This window comes from Typopeltis vanoorti, chromosome 12 (genome assembly GCF_054136105.1).
Source record: "Typopeltis vanoorti isolate ZY-2024b chromosome 12, IOZ_Tvanoo_1.0, whole genome shotgun sequence".
NCBI lineage: Eukaryota > Metazoa > Arthropoda > Arachnida > Uropygi > Thelyphonidae > Typopeltis > Typopeltis vanoorti.
The window spans coordinates 50,975,900-50,999,368 of NC_143560.1; the positions used below are offsets into that span (position 1 = coordinate 50,975,900).

Here is a 23,469-nt window from a genome sequence, read left to right on the forward strand (position 1 = left end):
TACATGTTATTCTTTTCAATATGAAATTCAATTTTATCCTGCTCAAGACTAAATAGTGATCGCTTCCAATTTCAAATCCTCTGTACACTCTGGTGTCCTGCACCAGGGAGAAAACATCACTATCAACAATAACATAGTCAATGAGACTTTTCTTATTCCTTGCCTCTTCTCTCCATGTGAATTTGTGCACATTTTTATGTTGGAACATGGTGTTAGTAATAACCACTCCATGTCCTGAGCAGAAATCCAATAGGTATTTGAAATTATTATTAGCTTTGCTCTTTTCTCCAAATTTTCCCAAAATATTTTTGTATGTCTCACAATCATTTCCTACTCTGCTATTCAGATCACCAACAAGGACCAACTTTTCCTTTTTCATTGTGTCAGTTGCTTTTTCTAAAGCATCAAAAAATTCCTCCACTTCTACCTTAGTAGAACCTCCTGTGGAACCATAGGCACAAATAAGTCTCATTGTCCAGTTCCCCATTCTCATATTTGCCCACATTACTCTACTTGAGACTGACTGCCATTCAAGAAGATTAGCCTCGTATTTTGTGTTGAATACTATGGCTACTCCTTCTTTTCCTTGTTTGTCATTTCCTGAATATAACATTTTGTATTTATTGCTCAGAAAAATCTTACCAGTTTTGGTCTTATTTGTTTCAGTCACTCCTATTATGTCGATCTGGTACTTATCTAATTCCTCAGCTAGCTCCATTTCTTTGCCATTCAGGCTTCTTATGTTGATAGTACCGATCTTTAACTTTGGTGATGTTGAGTTGGGGTTTATTTTCAGATTTGTTCCAGTAGCTGACTTTTCGCTGTTCGCCCTGGTTCCCTGGGGAAAACTACGGGGGCCTTGTTTAACCGGGCGACGCCCCAGCCGGTTTTCATTTCATGGGTGCTGCATTTTTGCTCAGTCCATTTATATAAATCATCATTTGTTATATGTAGGGACCAAAACATTTTTAATATATTAACAAACACTTTGAAAACTATTTAATTTAATTTCCTGGGTTTTTTTTTGTTGTTGTTTTTTTCAATTTCCATGTCTCTGATTCATATAATATGGGATTAACATTGCTACTGAAGATCTTTATTTTGGTTTTATTATAATATTTGGATGATTTCTGTTTACTATTCAAATTTTCTGAAAGCAGCCATCATTGCTTTTGTCAATCTTTGCATTATATTCTTGTCATCATTTCTACTTTCAGTATCAACATTAGCTCCCAAGCAAGTAAAATTCTTAACCTCTTCTACTGCATGTTGATCAATTTTAATTTCTTTCTGGCATCTTTTAAGACTTTTTCAGTTGTTTTATATAATGTTTCTGATTTTGCTTGTATATCAGTGAATTCAGATATCAAAACAATTTCCTCTGAATAATCTAGATCTTCCAGATGTAATATAAGATTCCATTTAAATTTCTCGCTTTCTACCTGTAACTCTTCTCATAATCTGAATTGCTATTTTAAAAATAATTCAGACACCACACAATCCTGTCTCACACCAGTCATTATCTCAAACCATTCTGATATCATTTGCTGTGCAATAAATCTTTGCAACATTAGTTTAAGATTGAGTTGTTAGCCACATTCTCAATTCTCCTCCAACCAGGAGGATCAGGTCTAGTTCCCCGAAGACAGAGTTGTCTATCTACACCTTCAACTTCTATGATATGATAGAGACATTTAAGTTACTTAAAGGATTTTATAAGATTAATACAGAGGAAATATTTCAATACTTGGCCAGAGGGGGGGGGGGGGCAGAAAAAGAGGTCATTCCAGGAACTTGGGTAAGAGTGCGGTTAGGAAGGGTGTGAGGACTAGATTTTTTTGGCTTGGAGAGTTGTGGGTGAATGGAATGGGCTGCCACAGTCAGTTGTGAGTTCTTTGCTTGTCAATGAATTCAGGAAAAGGTATGACAGATATTGTGTTTATAGTCTGGGTCTCCCACTAGTAATTGGACTCCATTAAGGTGCACATGCAATAGTAATAATAATAAATGTTAGGTTATACATTTTAGATTAAGGACACTCAGGAAGATTATGATGTTAATGAGAATTTGGTTGTAAGTGATGGACAGAGTTAAAGTTTAAGGGCCCACAGCTAAGATGGTTGTCATTACATCAGATAACTGAAACGTTGAAGAGAACATTAACTTGTGAGATTATAGAAGTTATTCTCCCAATTTACGAGATTTTGATTTGACAAGACCATATCTGGACTACTGTGTGCAAACTGTGACTTGGATTTTGAGGAGATTTAAAGATAGCCAAAAAGATCCAGAAGCAGATAACCAAAATGATAAGTAGCCTATGGAATTGTGCACCTGACAAACTGAGGACAAGTCTGAGTTAACAGATGAAAGAGAAGAGATATGATAGGAACATACAAGTTGATAAGGGAGTCTTATAGTATAAACCCAATCTTGGCCTTCATTAGTCAAACATGTTCACGTGAATGTGTAAGCATGCAAAATGTTCTAAAAATTAGAAATATTTTAAAATAGCATCACTCTCTTCTATAAATGCATAGTAGTTGTCACCTTTGTTAGTCCTTACTGTTTTGTCTACTAGTTTGTATGTACAACTGAAGAAATCCTGTGTAATTCGGATGAAATGCCATTTTGTTAATTAAAATAAATGTTATCACTTTATTCCAGTGATCTGCCTTATAAACTTTAGTCACATACTCATGAACTGGCAAAGTCTATATATATATATATATATATATATATATATATATATATATATATATATATATATATAACAAGTATTTAAGTATTGTGTGATACCTTCTCTGGATGAGTCCATGACTCCACGTAGGAGCCTGTACAATAATAATAATATTCCTGGTATCTGAATTTGAATTAATTTGATTGAAAAGTGGCATACCATTGTATATTTATATGCTGTAATTAATGAACAAGGCTCTGTCAATTAAGATTTACTCCATAATCTTGTGAATTTTATTAAACAACAGGCACAAGTAATCATATTCAAAGCATACAACAGAAGATTGTAGATCATATTCTTTTCCAAACTACCTGAACTGTGTAGTCAATACAATTTCAAATTTTTGGTTCATAAATATATCCTTTTTTTTTTTTTAATGCTTTGTTATGTATTCTAAATATCAAGTTTATATTCTTCTCAGAAGAATAGGTAAAAATTGATGGTTTGAAAAAATTCTAATCTGATTTTTAAAAAATTATATATTTAAATTTTCTCATTCTTCTTCTTCCTGCTTCCCTCTTTTACCTTGTGGTGTTGACAGTTTTCTATTCATTTAAATGCACCCATATACAAGAATAAGGTGGTTAGCCCTATGCCTTCTGGTGTATCCTATGTCTAAAGAGGCACTGAGTTCTAAAGGCCTGTTTGCCTGCTTGTGGGATGAAAAATTCTAGATAAACTGAGGAGAAAAAACCTGCAGTTCACATCCAAGACCAGCAAACTTGGCTATGTCTGAGAAAGATCCTATACTCCTCACGTCAGCGACAGCAATTGAACCCAGGACACTCCTTTCCCAGGCATATGGTTGTGAAGTGCATAGCCACTGGGCTAACTATGTGGTTAGCTGAATGGCTAACTTATAATTAAATTATAATTAAACACAGTTTAATTATAATTTAAAAAGCTGTCTTTCAATATTTAGGTGTCCAAAGAAGGACCATTATAAGCTCAATTCTAGTCGTTGACTAGAGGAACTTTTTCTAAGCCTTTCTTTGACTGGTTTCTGAGTTAGTTGATCTCTGGCACATGCAAGAAGGAAACTCGGGTGAGTTTCCTTCTTGCTTTTCTGCCCTCCTGGAAACTCGGGTTTTCCATCCAGTGAACTCAAGAAAATTGACCATAGAACTCACAAGATTTCAAACTTATTGACCATAGATCTCAGAGTTCAGTAACGAGAGTTACTGAACTCTCCTCCCCAGATGTCAATTAAAATCATTGATAATCTTGGGAGAGATGATCTGTTATTGAATGAGGGCAGAATCTAGCTATCCATTAGTCTTCAAAAGTTAATTAAGACTAAAACAGCCTTGCCTAATCCCTTAGGGAAATTTTCAAACCAATTGTACAAACAGTACAGTTGGTTTGAAACTTAGGTTTCATTCCCAAGGAAGTATAGTTCTGTACTGTAGATGTTCAGTTGTAAAAATTAATGCTAATAAACATTTTTAATAAATTACTTTTATTTTATAGCATACAACTTGATATCATCATATATTAAATTACAGGGTGTTCGGGATAAATTTGACAGTTTCGTAAGGAAAAAGAAAATCTTCTTTGTATCTATTAAATTTAATGAATTGACAAAAAAACATTACAGGCAGAGTTAATTACAATACTATCAACAAGATTTACTCAAAATAACCACCATTAGCATCGATCACAGCTTCAATTCTGCTTCGGAACCTCGAACAAGCTGATGCTACAGTCTCCCTGGGAAGGGCCGCAAAAACTGTTTTAATTTTATCCATTAACTGGGCTTTTGTATTACTGGAAGTGCGATTGGTGTCTTTTTCAACTGCGCCCCATACAAAATAATCCATGGGGTTAAGGTCTGGGGAGTTTGGAGGCCAAACATTTGGACTGGTGAAGTCGTAGAAATTTTCAGACAACCATTTTTGACTTTTCCCAGAGGTGTGGCAAGGGGCCGAATCCTGCTGCCATACATACGGCCTACCATTGGCTACCCTTGTTATCCAGGGCTTGACTACAGTTAGCAACTCCACGAACAAAGCCCGAATTCCAATGCCAGGGTTCTTCAACACCTGTTCCTGCAGATTTGCGAGGAATTCTGCTGTACGAACGCAATCAGATCGTCTGCTAGGGATCTTTCTTCTTGCTACATCCTCGTAGTCACCATTGCAAGTCTCTAGTTCATTCCTGATTGTTTTTACTGTATTCAGGGAGCATTGGGCAGCAGTCGTAATATCCTTATTTTGATGGCAGGCACGAATCATCATGATACAAGTTATTCTCTTCCATGATTCAGGTGGGTTCCAGCTATCCATCCTTTCTGACATCTTGTATATGAATGAAGAAGGGTCCAAACTTTTAAATGAAGAGAAGTGTGTGTTAATACATGTAACTTACGGAAAAATATAATTAATTATAAATATGTCAAATTTATCCCGAACACCCTGTATATATATATTAAAATAAATTTTAGCTAACCTTTTGAGAAGAAGCCAGTAACACATTCCTTGCTGCTAAATCCCTGTGTATAAATCTTTTGGATTCTAAATATCCCATGCCATTTGCAATCTGGACTGAATATCCCAAAAGAGTAGAGATAGGCGTATGATGGCATTCTTTCCTCAGGTGATCACGTAATGAACCAAGTGGAGCAAGTTCTGTGACCTAAATGTTTAAAATTTAAAAGCGAGTTAAATTTTTTTTAACAAAATGCACAATACTGATAATGTATTTTGATAACTCAGTACAAAGTTACTATTATCATTATTATTATCAGAGTAATCTCCATGGAGTTGACCGACTCATGGTGGTAGGCCCACTTAACTAGCAACATGTCACATTACATAGGACATTTTTAGAATTCTTTTTTTTTTTTGGTATAAAACCACAAATAAAGATGTAAAATAAAACTGTTTTTATTTCGACTAGTTTCATGAAATACTTTGTTTCACTTCATCAGTAGCTGTGTAGCTCAGTCAGTATAGATGAAGCCCTTTGGTCAGAAAGATCCGAGTTCAATTCCCATCAGTGATGTGAGAACCCTTATCTGGTCTCTTTCGACAAAGGGTGAGTTAGTTGGTCTCATAAGGAGGTAGGGTTTTTTTTTTTCACCCAGAAACTTGGGTTTTTCATCCCCCAGAACAGGCAAACTGGCCCTGTGAACACAGATGGATTACAATCATGAATACATCCCAGCCATATACCATTCCTGAGCCCAGATAAAATGGGGTGGGGAGCAATAGTGAACTACCCTGTAAAAATCTCACCAGGAACACTTTGTTGGCAATGCCTACATAGTCACCTCTAAGGTTGGAAACGACTGAAAGGGAAAAACCACCAGGAAATAACATGAATAAACTATTGTTTAAATGCTTTCAAATATATTTCACCAGAGATGTTAACTGTTATTACTTGCTTTCTAGTTCTTAGTTTATTAATGTTTTATTTCCTGATGAAGTGAAACAAAGTATTTCACGAAACTACTTGAAATAAAAACATAGTTTCTATTTGACATTTTTGTTTGTGGTTTTATACTGAAAAAAAAAGTTCTAAAAAATAGTAGCATGTCTATCATATTAATCCTCAAAATCATTACAGCCCCCACATTGACAACACATTCTTGAAATGTATTTTACTCATATACCATTCTTATTGTAAAATTTCTACTCCTGACATCCTCCTTCACATCATTACACAACTTCCAGGGATATCCTCTCATTCTATCCATTTCACCCTGCATCCTTTTCATAATTCCTTCTGTATTAATCTGGTAAAATCCCTTTACTAACTTGAAGATCATCATATAACTTATCTTCCTCCTATATATCAAATTCTATAATCTACATTCTCACAGGTATTCCACATAACTAACATTCCAGAGTCCTGAAACCAATTTGATCATTCATCTCTGGATCCTCCTACTGTTTCCATATCACAATGAAACCTAGGTGATAAATTTGAACACAATAGTCCATTATCTGACCTTAGACAGTGGCGCCACCATTACTACCTCCTTATCCCTACTTGTCAATGTACTTCTTATCATTGTTAAGGACTGCACATCATACAGTCCTTAACAACACTTGCCCTCAGAATTTTAGTTCACTGTCAACCATCATACTACCTAGATCCCAAAATCATCCACTTTCTGAAGCAGCACAGTTCCACTAATACAATACATATCCTTATATCTCTGCACTCCAAACTACAACACTTATTGTAGTTGAGTGCAGAAATATAAGGATAAATCCCTACTCATTTATCTGAACTAAAAATCTATTCAAATCCTCCTGAAGGGAAATAACAATGGCAGTGCTGTTTATAATTCTCATCTTTTTCCTATCAGCTAATGACTGAAGACCCTTAATCAATCCACATCATATATTAACAAGTAACTTAAACAGGAGGGCCCAAGAACAGAATACTGCTCAGTTTTGTTTTCTGAGACAGTGCTCCATCATTCACAACTTTCTGGTATTGTTCAGAAAGCCAATCTTCAATCCATCTAACCAATTTGTTATCTAATTTTCTCTTCTGCTGCTTATCCAACACATTAGTCAAAATGCAAGCAAATTGATAAAACAAGACTTGATTTTCACAAATCCAATAAAATGAGGTTTGTTTTATCATTCCCAATCGTGTATTCTATTCCTCACCGGTTACGCCAATACCTTACCACAAATGCAGAAATGGAAACTTCCCTAGAATTCTGCTTGTGGAGTGATACTATTTTGTCTTTGTTGCATATTGGTTTTTCTTTAAATCTATGTTACTATTATCCCCTCTTGTGCCAACTAAGAATGAGATCTCCAGTCTATCTCTCTGGGGGCATCTCTTTTCGAATTCTGACAAATTTCTTTGTTCAAGCTGCGCCAGTCAGAATCCTAGGACAGAAGAATTCTTGCTCAGAGAAACTTTCCCAGAGTTCTAACAGCTACCTAAATTTGTTAAATATATATAGCATCTGTAGAGATCTCAGTTTGAAGTCATGGCCCTATCCTTTCTAATTATCCTATACCTTCCCCTTATGCATAGGTTCAAACTTTTATGAGTAGTAAATTAGTCTCATGCTCAAGCAAAACACAGGCTTACATACCAAAACATGTTTTTTAAAGATCTAATGAGTTTATAATTAGATTTAAACATATCAAAAGCTTATCACAACAGCCATACTAAATCAAACTGACAATCATAAACGAACACTCTAGTTAATGAACATATAACTCATATCCTCTGGTCAATTGAAACACAGTTAGCATGGGAAAATACAAGTTTACAATTTTAACTTCAAATGCCAACACAGACCCCACCACATTAATTGAGTCTCACACAAGAACTTAAGTACTCCGATTACCAATCCAATGGAGCTAACAAGTTACAGTGCATATAAGTCATTGAAAAAGTTCTCTAGGCAACTGTCCATTTTCTTCCAACTAGAAATTGATTCATCCTTTTCCTCTAATGCTAATTGTTAATAAAATAAGAGAATTCTGTACATTATCACTGCCGCATGAGGTTACCATGTCCCTTTTGTCTGTCCTTTACTGTTAGATACTTTACTGCTTCAATGGGTTGCATCCACGTGGAGGTCACTTCACTCATCTCGTACAACCATTTCTGCACTCTGCTGGGAAAATGCTCGTCTCGCTGGTCACTATCGTCAGACTGCCCGTCTCCCTGGAGGAACCTTCCGTTGTCTCATTCCAGTAGCACTTCTACCGATGGCCCAAGTCGGTAAATGCCGTCATCTCGCATACAGCTCATCCGATAATCGCCAGTCAGCAACAGGGAGAAACTTGCCATCCAAAGTCGTAGAATTCCCTTCTGCTGGTCAGCATTGTGGGTCCGAAAGAAAACAGGAACAGAAAAAAATGAGGGCTGAAACCTGCACGAACCCGCATTTTATTATCCTTTATTATCCCTCGTAGAAGTTTTCTTACGGAGCCTTCCTATTAATCCTTAAGTTGTTTAGTCACAACTCTTCTCCTCAAGAGCGCTCTTTTCAGGGAATGCGAGTTCAATTCGCTTTCCACGAATGCCTTCGCTTCGGGCGTTACGCTTATCATGGATAACTCACATGCAACCTTTGGACTTTTGTTTGCATTGACATAGATTTTGCACAGAGTATTTTATTCTTACTAGTGTTTTCAAACAACAATATTCCTATAATAAATTTAGTTTAATCCTTTATCCAAGTGTGAGCAAACAAAGTTTGCACCTGAAAGTATCTTCAGGACTGGGGTAAGGTGGTACAACACCAGGGCAACTCGTTGCAAAGGTGGAGCAAGCTACCAACACTCTTGTCTCGGTATCTCCTATAATGCAAAACACATCTCCTTGCGGATATGTCTAATGTTATGCATTAAGGGAAGGACCACTACCCACAACTTTGCAACGAGTTGCCCTGGTGTTGTACCACCTTACCCCAGTCCTGAAGATACTTTCAGGTGCAAACTTTGTTTGCTCACACTTGGATAAAGGATTAAACTAAATTTATTATACTCTAACCAAGTGAAAAATAAACTTTCAACAACATTCCTATTTAGACAGACAACTTCCTCCTTTTTTTTGTACTTCAATTTAAGGTAATTCAATTATGTTCTCCATTAACAATTGGTTTCTTTACTAACAGTACAAGTATTTCTTGGTTATTATTATATTTTTGTTAAATCTTGAATGAATGATCTTTTCGATAAAAAGGTCCTCATTCAAGATCTAACACCTTCTTTCCACTCCTTAGAAACCTTTCCGACTGCAAGACTTTCATTAAATAACCAGGTCAAGGCATAGCCAGCCCTTTTGCACATTCCTTAAAAATACAAAGTCATCTATTCCCAGGCTTCTGCATGCTGCATAGCATCATTTACACCAGCATAACATACACTGATAAAACGCTCATTAAATAACTTCACTATATCCTTTGCTATAGTCATTTGTTACCATAACTATCCATCAGTGTCACCCTTCCATAATTATTTTTCCTCTTGCCTACCAGAGAGGAGGAGAATTCATCTTTGACCCAACTGGCTGATCTCCTTTTTTTTTACCATGCTTGTCACCTTTCTAGTCCGAAGTGTATATTGTTCATCCATCTTATTCCTACTCTATTCACATAACTCTTGGTACACAGATATGCACTGAATGTGTCAAGCTTCAATTCCCATTCTCTAATGTCTTTTCCCTGCAGCTCAAACCCATGGTACTGATGCTAGTTTGCTTTGGAGCTTCTCGTAATTATCCACCGTATAAATTCCACATATACACCTTTTCGATAACAACCTTTTCCTGTTTGACTACCTTCCAAACCATGATCCCATGATCAATCCACTCTCACCACAGGTGGCAGTGCTAATACTTTATTCCATAATACACTATCTCTTCCTTCACATCCACATCTATAATTAAAAATCTCCCATTAGGATCACCTTTCTTATACATACCCAATTAATATGCCTAAATATTAATTGGGTGTATAAATTCCCTAGCCTATAATAAACATCCTATTAGATATAACCTCATCAAACAGCTTCAAATTCTTCATATGTATTACTACTTTTCACTTCCATTCTTAAAGGATACAATTTCTCTGCTATCATTTACACACTCCTCCTCCTCTCTTCACCTTTCTATCCTTTCAGAAAATTTTATATCCTTCCGTTTCTATTCCTGACAGTATGTCATCCTCAGACAACCAAGTTTTGCTTACATCAGTTATCTTTCGGTATTGACTCAATATCACAAACTCAGCTCCTTTATTTATTTACTCCTTATATTAGTATACAAACATAACAATTCCAATTTCTTTGAGGACATCCCATCAACACCATCATTGTGCTCTCGCAGCTATAGTACACCTCTCTTTGATCTGACTACCCATTTCCTAAGTCTGATTTTGATTCATATTCTTCTCATCCACACCTTTATGCATTGCATCACTCCCTCACTTTTGCATTCATTCTCCTCCTGTCTTTTCACAACCTGTTTCTCAATCTCTCTCTCTCTCTCTCTCTTTACCCATAGCCATACTAATTTTTTTCGACTCTGTGTGCTGTTCCAAATGACAAACACCAAACCCATTCAAATGCAATCAACTTTAAACCATTCCAACTTCCCATCAAATTCACTCCATACATTCACAAATTGAACACACTCTGCAAAATAATTTGGCCATCTTATTGTTCAGTATCACTGCTCTCCTTCTCAATCCACTATTATCAAATCTAGGCAATATGCTAACCACTTTCCCAACACTGCTCACCACTATATCTTTCACATGCCACAGCAATGTCTTCAAATCTATTTCCATATTCCTTGCTTCACCATCCAAATCATTTGTGCCAACCACTACCCCTAATTCTGATGCCCCCATTCCTTCCTTCCACGCAAAATATCTGATATTTGTTTCAATTATACCACCTAGAATACATGTCTTATGTATCTTGTTATTCATCGCATCTGTAATAACTGATTTGAGTAACTAATAATTATACTTAAAATTATATTATAATTATTAATGTGCACCTAACTAGGAAGGTTTTTCAGTTGGTAGGGTAGTATATTATATTTTTATTTTGTATCCAAAAATATGCAAAGGAGTTACACATAAAGTGTGTCTATACTATGCATGCATTTTTAGTAAATTATTTAGTATAATTTTAGCAGATTACACATCTGTTTTGTACCTAAGCATATGCAAGGGTTCCACATGAAGTTGACGTGAAACCATGCATGCATTTTTATACACTAAAAGTGGCTGTTTGTTTATTATATATTTTTATATTATATTTAATAGAGTCACCAGATGAGTTTCAGTCTTTATTGGTGTCATGATCAGTGGACAGCTAAACACTTCAAGAACTTTGAATGAATTCAAAGTTCTTGAATCCAAAAACAATATATCATCATATATGCAAGACATTTTTCTGCTTGGTAGACAGCATATTATAGTCTGCAAGAAATTATATTCGTTTTCATTCATTTCATTGTCTACCATGGCAGTCCTAATAAGGAATGAAATCATCTGGATAATAAATCTCTTAAATATACTATAATGGAAAAAAAAAAAAAAAAAACTGGTTGCTGTAGTTTCTTTTTGCCTCTTTCACATGTCCAGATGTTATTTGTATTGGTCTCACAAAACTAGTACAGATAAAGTATAACATTATTTTGATATTTAAGACTAAGCATGGCTATGGCCAATACTTTGAAGCACATTGAAAGGATGGAAGGAGAACGTCTCAGAACAGTAATAGACGGTAAAGTTCTTAGAAAAAGAGGAAGGAGTAGACCATCAATGAGATATTGATTGGTGTGTCTGGAGTGACTGATCTTCAGAGAGTTGAAGCTTCCAGTAAAGCATACAATATGACCACCTGGCATGGACTGGTGTGGCACATCACTGAGCATCTGAGTGATGACCATATGACACATGTTGATGTCCAATAAATGGATGGATGGCAGATAGGGATGTAGAAATTTTTTTCACCTGGTTACAAAGTAAGTTATTTTTGACAAATTATATACTCATTTGATCCTTTACCCAAGTGTAAGCAAGAACAGTTTGCATATGAAGTATCTTCACAACTTCTATTATCAATTACCTCAGTATTAATGAGACAATCGGTGTGAAGTCAATGCCTCTATGTAAAAGCAGTCAAGTCATGAGGATACTGCATGTGCAAAGTGTGCTTGCTTACACTTGGGTAAAAGACTAAACAAGAAATGCCATTTGTCAAATATAATTTACTTTGTAACCAAGTGAAAAATCTTTCTACAACTATCTCAGATCTACAGTATTTCAATAATAAGCTGATGCCCTTTTTTACTACTTGTATATGGAAAATACATTCATTCAACTTTGCTATCTTACTGGGTCTGTTTCTCACTGATGAGATCTCATCTTGGTAGTGGCCCTTTCCATAACGTTTTTGCATTATGGAATACTAAGGCAACTGATATGAAATCAACAGCCTCTATATACAAGTAGCCCAGTTATGGAGATACTTAAAACTGTGTTTGCTTACACTTGGGTAGAGGATTAAAGTATGAGCTGTCAAGATGTTGAAATGTTGGTTTTCAGACAAATGTTATATAACATTTTGACAGCACAAAGTCATCACTGTAATTCGGTTTTAAATTTTTCAGGAAATGACAATCCATACTAGAATATTAATTAAAAAACTTTAATCAATACATTCCTATATTTTAGCAATGCTACATTGCCATAATTAGGGATCACAAAAAACAATGATGTGCACGCAGGCACCAGCAATGAGCAAATGAGGCTGAATAAAAGCAAGAAGTCAGACCTAGAGTCCTAAATGGTGCCCCCTAGTGGGCTAAATTGGGTTGTCTTGGCTGTTGGGCTGAAGATCTTAAAATGTATGCTTCTCAAATTTGGGATAGTCTCATGCAACCAAAGCTCCAAAGTGGTCAGCAAGTCCCAAGTGGCTATATTGATGGAACAGGATGTAGCCCTTATGTTCAGATATCCTGATATTGGCTGTGCTGCCTGTTTGGCCATAGTAGGACAGTTTTCAACTGCAAGGGACCTGGTATACTCCTGGTAGGTCTAGGGGATGTGGCTGGTCTTTGGTAGAGTGGATAAGAGATGTCAATTTCTTATGTGATCTATAACTGTTGTAAGGTCATATTTCTTTAACAAAAATTAACAAAAATCCTGAAGTATACAAGTATGAAAGACTATTCATCGAATCTGCCTCAGTTCTGAAGAACTTTCCAAATTTCAACAAAGTTGGTTGCATGAGACCACCCTAAATTTGGGAAGCATACATTTTCAGATCATCAGCCCAATGGCAAAGACAACTCAATTTAGCCCATTAGTTATTCCCTTTCACAGATATGAGCCACATGCTAGAGTGGCACTATACAACAGATGGTAAATAAATAACCTAAAATAATAAAGAAAATAAATAAATAAAATAAAAACAGAAGGAAAATAAAACAAAAACAAAAAAAAAAAAAAAAAAAAGAGGGTGTTACTGCTTCCTGTTTGTCAAGATAAGATTCTCCTATATTTTTTCTATGGATAGAGAGTCATTCTGATTTAAGTCTGGGCAATGTAAAAGAAATCCCTTTGATCAAATGCTGAAACTTAAAATAACACCACCACCATAATAGATATGTACTGAACCATATTATGGTTGGTGTCCACTCCATGCTTTGCCAAGACAGATTTTTCAGCTTATTGTGGGTGATGTAAGACTTCTGCAGTCATTTTTCAACAGAATGTCCTGTCTGTCCAAAGTAAAAGAGGAGGCAATTACACTGAAACTGATAAACACCAAGGAATTGGGGTGGGGGGGGTATCATTTTCTGAAGGTATGCAGGAGAAGATGTTACTAACAGGAAAGAATATGGAAACTAAATTGCATCTTTTAAGAATCTTTGAACTTGATTCAGAGATTTATGGTTGGAAATGTATGGAATTGCTGTACAGGGTCTAGGTTACTAGGGAGATACGATAATATGTTATGGCTTCACTTAAAAGAAGAGAAGCCATTCTGTAGCATGATGCTTTGGTTGGTGTCAAGTTCTGGTTGGGAAGATCCCTGGGGTTAAAGCAGACAACCTGAGATTTCCATGAGGTGGCACATTGTTTGTGTGTGTGTGTGTGTGTGTGTGTGTCATTATTAGTGCTACTGAAAGACAAGTCATTTTTTCACATTTTAGTTAATAACGTTAGGTTAACTCATTGTAGTTTTTGTTTTATATTGGTGTGTGATTGACTGAGTTATTTAGTTTGTAAGTAAACCTTGTATCTTTTGTTTAAATATGATATTGTCAGTATGGCACCAATATGCGGTAGAACAATAGTGGCAAAGACATCATTATCAGGCTATTTGAATTTACGTGATTCTGTGCACTAGCGTGTATGAGATGTATTAGTCACAAAAATTAGAAGATTTACAGAAGCACAGTAAAACTGGTGAGCAAGTATGTATTAAGTGTTTTGACAGTGAAAGCCAGTTAGAGGGTGAGAATGAAGCAAAGCAAATGTTAGAAGAGTAGACTGTATTGACAGCAGGATGGAAAATGTTAACATTGGACTTAATACTGAGTGTGAGGCAATGAAAATACAGGAGAACAAAATAGACCTAAATAAAGAAATAGCATTCTTGCATATTATCCTTCAAAAGAAAAAGCACAAAATCAAGCAGAGAAGAGAAAGAAACAGGTAGTCTGAGGTAAGAATTGAGATCATGTGAACAAATGAGAAAAACAAAGTAAGGAGAAAATAATATATAGAGACTCTATGATCAGAGGAATACTTAAATGAAAGTATAATAAAATCACATTTCCTTGGAGCCAAAATTAATGATATTAGTCATGCCATCCAGATACAAAAAGTAAGACGAACAAACTAATTGTCTAGGGTGACACTAATGATCTCAGAAGTGAGAGGTATTCTATGAGGAAGGATGTGAAGAAGTTGTTGGACGAAGCAAAATTGAAGAGCGAGAAGGTGAAGACTGTAAGTTGCCTGCCATGCTATGAGAGAGGCAAAATAAGGAGGATGGCATTGATAGCAAATGAATTAAGGCAGGTTGTGCAGAAGGAATGCAAATTTGTGGACCTATGGCCTGAGTTTGATGGAAAGAAGGATTTGTATAATGCTGAAGGCCTATATCTAAATGGTTTTGGTGTTAGGTGTCTAGAAAGAGCTTTGTTCACCAAGCATACTGAAGTGCAAATTCAGGAAAACTTAAGCAATTAGGGTGGATGCAGGTGAATGTGTGTGTGAAGACACCCATGAGGCAAGTGAGTGCGAGAATGACCAACAAGTTAGGAATGTAGTCTCTCATACAAAAATAATGAATAGATAGTCAAATTCAGGAACTGAAGGTGGTTGGGAGTATAAAGGGTTACTGCAGTTTCTATATAGTAATCCAGAAGTATGAGAAACAAAAGGAAGGAGTTTTTGGCATTGGTTAGTGCAACCTCACCAAGAGTTAAAGGCATTAGTGAGACTTAGCTATCAGCAGATGATGTAGTTATAGGGATAGTGTAAAAAGAATCATAATTTACAATTATGAATCTTTTTTACAATTGTTTCTCTATGTTAGTATTTATTAGTTTTAGTTTTGTAACCACGTATAACTGGCACTTGCAATGTGCCAATATTGATATTCATGTTAAATGAAATGTCAAGTATTTCAGATTGTACTCGTACCTACCAGATATCTGATAATTGTAATAATTTCAATGCTCTTTATTGTAATTCATAACTGTTAAGTGTTGTGATATCTGTCATTCATCATAAAGACATTCTCCTTTCACTAATGATGACAACATGTCATTATTTGAATAAGTGCTCATCCTCATCAAGAAGGTTGATGGGTGATTGACAGAGAGAGAGAGAGAGCATTTGGTACCTGGGTAATGTAAGAAAACAAGAAAGAGAATGGAAGTTTGAGAATGCAGACCCGAGAATTTATTTTAGGAAGTTTTTAAGAAAACCTGACAGTCCGAATAAATTAATAAAAGATTCTGAAAAGGAATCGTAGCAAGGTGAATCCTTTAACTGGAAGAGTTCAGACTGTCGACAAGTGAATAATAAACAAAAGGAGATATTAAGTGGACATTCTATTTCAACGTTCAAAGAAATGCAAAATGGAAAGCTTCATCTTCTTTCTTGAGGATGCCTGATATATTAATTTTTTTTAAATTAATTTATTAGTGTGGGGTTCTCTCTTTCCTCCACCATCCCTTAGGACTGATTAAGCCCTCTTAATGAGGGATTAAGTATGTATTTTATGAATGCAGATCTGTGTGTGTGTGTGTGTGTGTTCACGGGCCAGTTTGCCTGTTCTGAGGGACAAAAAAAAACCTCTACCTCCATATGAGACCAGCTAACTCACCTTTTGTTGAAAGAGACCAGATAAAGGTTCCTTGCATCTTGGACAGGAATTGAACTCAGGTCTTTCTGACCAAAGGGCTTCAATTTTATTGGATTATTATTATTACGGGCAACTCCAGGGGGTCATTAGACTCATCGAGGGAGGCCCCAAATCATATTCATCACAACTATTCGACAGTATCTATCATACCTCGCCTTAAACTCATTCACTGTCACAGCATTCACCACAGACTCTGGCAGCCCATTCCACTCATTCACCACTCTAAAAGTAAAGAACCCAGCTCTAACACCTTTACTAACCACACTTTTGCCCAGTTTTCATGGATGTCCCCTAGTCCTCCCACAACCAGCCCTGTTCTCAAAAATATCTTCTGAATTAATTTTATAGAAACCCTTCAGTAATTTGAATGTCTCAATCATATCTCCCCTCCTCTGCTTATCAACCAATTTTTGCAACCCACAAATCCTCAACCTGTTCTCATAAGGTTCATTCTACAGACCTGCTATCATCTTGGTCACTCGCCTCTGGATCCTCTCAACCTCCTCCCCATCAAGAAGAAACCTAGGTGACCAAATCTGGGCACAGTAGTCGAGATGGGGTCTTATCAAGGCTCGATACAGAGCAGGTTATTGAGGAACAATAACCTGCTTGTCAACGCATTCTTCAGCAACCAAGTAATTTGATGAGCTGATTTGGCCACTTTTGCAATGGGCCCCCCTAAACTTCAACTCCTTATCCACCAACAATCCTAAATCTCGTGCCTCATCAATTTCCTGGAGTACAGTTCCACCAATGTAGTAAACTGTTGCTAATCTTTTCGCCCCAAAATGTATAACCTTACATTTTGCTACATTAAATTGACATCCATTCTCCTTAGCCCAGACCTCCAATCTATCCAAATCATCTTGCAAAATTTTGACATCATCTGCATTCACTATTGCCCTACCCAACTTTGCATCATCCACAAACAAATGAACTGTTCCTCTCAGATCCTTTCCTATATCATTAATGAACAAATTAAACAGCAGTGGTCCAAGAACAGATCCTTGTGGCACACCACTAGTCACAGACTGTCTTGTGGACTCTACTCCTGAATAAACCACTCTCTGATATCTCTCTGTCAACCACCCTCCTATCCATCTCACCAACCCTATATCCATCCCCATATACTGCAATTTACTGATTAGAATTCCATGTGGTATCCTATCAAAGGCCTTAGCAAGGTCCAGTAGAATCACTGTAAACCCATTACCCTTATCCAGTTCAGCCGTCACTGTGTTATAATACGTGAGCAAGTTACTGAGGCATGACCTACCCTTCACAAAACCATGCTGTCCCTGATACAGTATTCCATTTTTATCTATCCAATCTTGTATTTTCCTCTCGACTATTTTCTCCAAGACTTTGATAATGATTCCTGTTATGCTGATTGGCTGGTAATTTTCAACAGCAGCCTTCGAACCACCTTTATGCAGCGGAACTATTTTCCCCTCTTTCCACCCCCTTGGGACTGACCCAGACCCGAGGCTCAAATTAAACAAAATGGTCAAGGGCACTGACAATTCTTTAGCTGCTTCACGTACGACATGAGCTGGTATACCATCCAATCCCACAGATGTATTGACATCGAGGTTCTGTAATAGACTAGTTACCTCTACTTCATTCATCACAATTCCAGTATAAGCTGTTGGTTCTTCCATTCCTGCAATGTCACCACCTGGATGATATACTCTTGCAAAGTGCTTGCTCAGTAATTCTACTATATCGACTGATTCAGTTACCTCCCTACCCTCAGCATTTTTTAAAATCATTCTGCCATGAACATTTTTCCTTTTACTTGCAACATATTGAAAAAACTGTTTGGGATTCTCTTTAGCCTGCATGGCCAATTTTCTTTCGTAATCCGCTTTTGCTTTTCTTACCACCCTTGTTACCATCCTGGCCTGAGCTTTATACTGTTTCTCGCCTGCTGGTCACCTTTCTCCTTAAAACTTTAATCCATGTGCCAATATGCCAAATAAGGAAACTGCATAATCCCATGGAAGTTAATAAGAAGTTTTATATTTTGAGAAAAGGCCTGATAAAGAACTGATTTTAATGAACTTTTGTTTGTCAGAAACTGTTGTGAAAAACAAAATATTCTGTCTAACAGACTGATTAAGCTTATGAAAGAGAAATTATTAATAGAATGAATCAGAGAGAGAGAATGATTTTATCCTTTAAAGATAAAGGAAATCTCTAAAGTATAGTTTTATTTTAGAAGGCCTTGGATCCAAATAGTTTTGTAGTTATTTTTACCATGTATATAGTTTTATTTAGTTTCATTAATTATACATATGTATATTATTTTTTTGGTTTGGAATCAATTATTTCCTGGATTCTTAAAGGGAATACAGTTAAAAGTCATTGCACCAAATGGACTGAACTCTTGTATATTTACTTAACACTTGGTGCAAAATCAGTCTCTTTAAAGAGATAAACAAATCGGTACAGTCTCTTTACAGAGATATTAACAAGTGGCACAGACAGTAAGAATTTTAACATAACTAGCAGCTGACATGATATTAGTGCAATCTCGCCAAAAGTTATAGGAATCAGTCAGACTTGGATAACAGCAGATGATAGTTATAGGAATGGAATGTGAAGGGTTCAGTATTTTCAGGGAAGATAGAATATGGAGAGGAGTACTTCTGATGATAGCAGATAAACTGCAGCAAAAAAGAATAGGAGATAAAGAGAAGTGCGGCTGCCCATTTGAATCAGTCGTGTGAGATCAAGGCAAATAAGACAAAATATATGGTTAGTTGCTACTGTAAACCAAGGGCTTCCAGGAATGATCTGGAAGACATGCATTAAGAAATTAGTACAATGAGTGCAGGTAGATTGATTATTATGGAGGACTTCAACTATGGAGATAAACATTGGAAGGAAGAAAGATCACATGGCAGGAAGGAAATGGAATTTATACACCTGCTGAGAGATAATTATTTGAGGCAGCAGCACGTGATGGAGGAGACTCAGATTGAAATTGTATTGAATCTGGTCAGAGGATCAAAACAGCTATGCATAACCAAGGTGACTACATCATTTCTGATTGGGGAAAGTGACCATGTGGTCTTAACATGAAAGATTGTAAAACATAAAGAATATTCTGTCAAGGGATATATGTGGAACTAACAAGGCAAGGAATTATAACAAGATTAGCAGTAAGCTCAAAGCTGTGTCATGGCATAAAAGTCTGTAAGGGAAGGATGTCGGTAGTGCAGGAAAGATAGTTACTGTCCGACCACAGATGAGAGACCCTTTGATAATTCTGCGCATGGCTGAAGAAGGCGAATCCATTATGATAATAGAGTAATCAATGTGTTTCATGGGATGAATGTTTATTATTATACGTCGGAATATTACCTTTTCTTTTATGAAAATTCTAGCTTTTAAAATGGTAACGATTTTGCTTGTACAACAGTTGGAAAATTTTTACATATGAAGCATGTGATTTCGCATGTTGGTGACGAATTCCTACATTGTCTTATTCCTTTCTCCCCTTCAACATGAATTGATTCTTCTACAATCTGCCAACCAGGGATCTGGCATCTGTGGTTGGACAGTAAGAGACATATAGAGGAAGCAATATTAAATTGTATTCATAAGATAAAGAGGGTTAATCAGGTAGGAGTTAGATGGATGAGAATATCATTAAGCATGAGTTGCAAAAAAAGAAAATGGTGTGGAGGGTATATAAGGTAAAGGTGACCAGAAAACTCAAGAATAGTACAAGGGTTAGGGCAAGAAAGATGACCAAGTATGGTAAGGAAGGCAAAATCAGATTACGAGAAAAAACTAAGTGAGCAGGCCAAAAAAAAAAAAATCCCAAAGAATTCTTTCATTACGTGGCAAGTAAGAGGAAGAATGACTACAAAAGAATAACCTTAATGAGTGATGTTAGTGACAGAAGCAGATAAAATAGTTGAATTACTGAGTGACCACTTTGCAAGCATATATCATCCAAGTGAGGGTAATGCTCTGACTTGTGAGAACACAGGTGGGTGAACTGGAGGTTCTTAGGATATTGCAGAATCTCAATGTAAATACATTGAGATTCTGCAATATCTCAATGTATTTACTGTGGGATTAGATGGGATATTAGCTAATGTTTTGCAGGAATGTGAAAGGGAACTGGCAATGCCTTTGACTAGGATCTTTCTTTAAATCTCAGCTCTGGTAGAGTTCCACGGGAGTGGAAAGATGAACAGAATAATTCCCTTCCATAAGGGAGGTTCTACGACTGCAGTAGCAAATTATAGACCAATCAGTATTTCAGGAATGGTAGTAAAAGTACTGGAAAAATTGATTAAAAAGAGAATTCAAGAATGGATGGATAAGAATATGATACTCTATGAGGGACAATATGGCTTTGTGAAGGGTCGGAAATGCCTTAGTAATTTACAAACTTTTTATTATAGAGTGACAGCTAAGTTAGATCAAAGGAATGGCTAAAGATGATTCTGCTAGATTTTGCAAAGCGATTTGACAAAATACCACATGAAACTCTGTTACACAAATTAGAACAAATGAGGATGTATATGGCACTGGTTATGTGGATAAGAGAATGGCTATTGCAGATATCAAAAAGTGGTATACGGAGGAGCAGAATCCAGGCGAAAGCAGATGACTAGTGGTGTGCCACAAGCTTCAGTGCTAGGACCACTACTGCCTATTTTGTACATAAATGATATAGGAAATGACCTGAAAGGAAATATTCAGTTGTTTGCTGATGATACAAAATTGGGTAGAGTAATAGTGAATCAAGGTGATGTGGAGAGCTTTCAGAATGATTTAAATAGGCTGTCAATACAGGAAAAAGATGATGATACGTTTAATGTGGAGAAATGCAAAGTCATACATTTTGGGATAAACAGATTTCAAGCTGTGTGCTACATTGATGGAACTGTACTCCAGGAAATAGAGATGAAGCTAGGGATTTAGGAGTGGTGGTAGACACAGAGTTGAAGTTCAGCGGACATATTGCTAAGTTTGCTAAGGTGTCCATAAGATTACTTGGCTGTTGAAGAACACACAACAAGTGGATTGCTGTGCTCAGGTCTGGTCTCCTGGGTTTCTTGAGGATGAGGAAGTGGTGGATAGGATTCAAAGGCAAGCAACCAAGATGGCAAGCGGTCTGTGTAACATTCTCTATGAGGATAGATTGAGTGTGTGTGTGTGTGTGGATTGCAGAAGTTGGTTGATAGGCAAAAAAAGGGTCGATATGATACAAACCTTTAAGTTACTTAATGGGTTGTATAGGACTGATACAGAGGAAATGTTTCAACACTTGGCTATAAGGGGCAGAACAAGAGGTTATCCCTAGAAGTTGAGTAAAAGTGTGGTTAGTAGGAGCACGAGGACTAGATTTTTCGCTTGTAGAGTTGTGAATGAATGGAAATGGAATGTGTTGCCAGAGTCAGTTGTAAGCACTTTATCTGTTAATGGGTTCAAGGAGAGGTGTGATAGATTGTGTAGGTCTCCTGCGATGAGTCTTTGGACTACACGGGGCACCCATACAATAATAATTATAAAATAATCAGGACTTGATGATGTCCATTTTTTGAGAATGATGATGGGCTGGATCTTGTATTACAGAATGTGAAAGTTGGTTAATGATGAACAGAAGTTGTAAGTACTCCAAACAGGAAAAGAGGACGTCCAAGAAGGCTAATTTTCCACCTTTTTCTTTTATGAAGTTGATGAGTGGGTGCAAGCTGTTAATTTTGGTTAGGAAGGTTGGTAGAAGAGGACATAATCCATATAGCATACTCAAAAGAAAGATTGTGGCTGCATTGAGGAGAATAAGAATTCTTCAAGATGTTCCAACAGAAAATAGCAAATAAGGCAGGAGAAAGGGAATTCCCCATAGCAGTGCCTTCCATCTGTTTGCAGAGTGTTTCTACAGATGAAGTAGCCTGAGTGCATGACGAAGTTAAACATTTTAGCTATGGATGGAGAGAACTCCTGTGATAATAACTGGAGAGTGTCAGCAAGAGGTATACTAGTAAGTAAAGACAATATCAAAACTGACCACAATGTCAAAAGGCTGTAGGGATAGATTTTTAATTTTTGTCAGGAATTCTGATGTTTTCACAGAAGATCACGAGTGGTCTGTAAGTGCTTAAAAGACAAGCGGGGAATGTGGCTGGGTAGTAAGTAGGCACATCAATATAGCTGACTGCAGATCTGTGAGGAACTCCTTCTTTGGGAATTTTTGGTAAGCCATAAAAAAAAGAGGGGTTCAAAATTGGTCACTATACTGAATAGAGGATTCAGTTTGTTGGCTTAGCTATTAGTAGAGTATTCATCAATCTCTTGTATGTATTCTATCAGGTAAAAGAACAGAACTTTTTCTATTATACACAAAAGTGTCCATGACTACTACGCTTCTTCCTTTATTTGCTTTTTGTAATAGCTAACTGGTTGTTTCATCTCAAGGATTTTTAGGACTTTAATTTTGTCTGGGGACACCTTGGGGGGGGGTTGAATAGTAGAGAAGAAACATCTAGATAGGTGTATTATCATCACTCACCACTTGAGAGGGTGGACAAGTTTCAGATATGGAATTTGTTTAGACACTATAGCAAAATCATGTACTTTGGTAAGTAGCGAAGTTTCTGTGGAAGTAAGGGAATGTCCAGACATAGTGACTACCCATTTGTTTATAGCAGGGTTGACCTGGGCTCGTTTTTGCTTACGTACAAGGATATGTCTATATTTATCGTAGAATTGGTGGAGAGATTGTCTGAAGATGTTTAAACCTACATTGAGAAGGTTGGAATTTAGAAGAGAGGAAATCATCTTTTGAAATTTAGAGATGTTGTGAATGATGAA

The 23,469-nt window shown here is 36.6% G+C and overlaps 1 protein-coding gene across 3 annotated transcripts in view; it reads right to left on the reverse strand.

Moving 5' to 3' along the window:
• The window catches only part of Ack (activated Cdc42 kinase), a 312,841-nt gene that overhangs the window by 179,325 nt on the left and 110,047 nt on the right, over nucleotides 1-23,469 (reverse strand). For all 3 annotated transcript variants that reach the window (XM_090401270.1, XM_090401268.1, XM_090401269.1), the window contains exon 5: nucleotides 5,189-5,374. In XM_090401270.1, coding sequence (XP_090257396.1) covers nucleotides 5,189-5,374 — 186 coding nt within the window. The remainder of the gene's footprint in view (nucleotides 1-5,188; nucleotides 5,375-23,469) is intronic.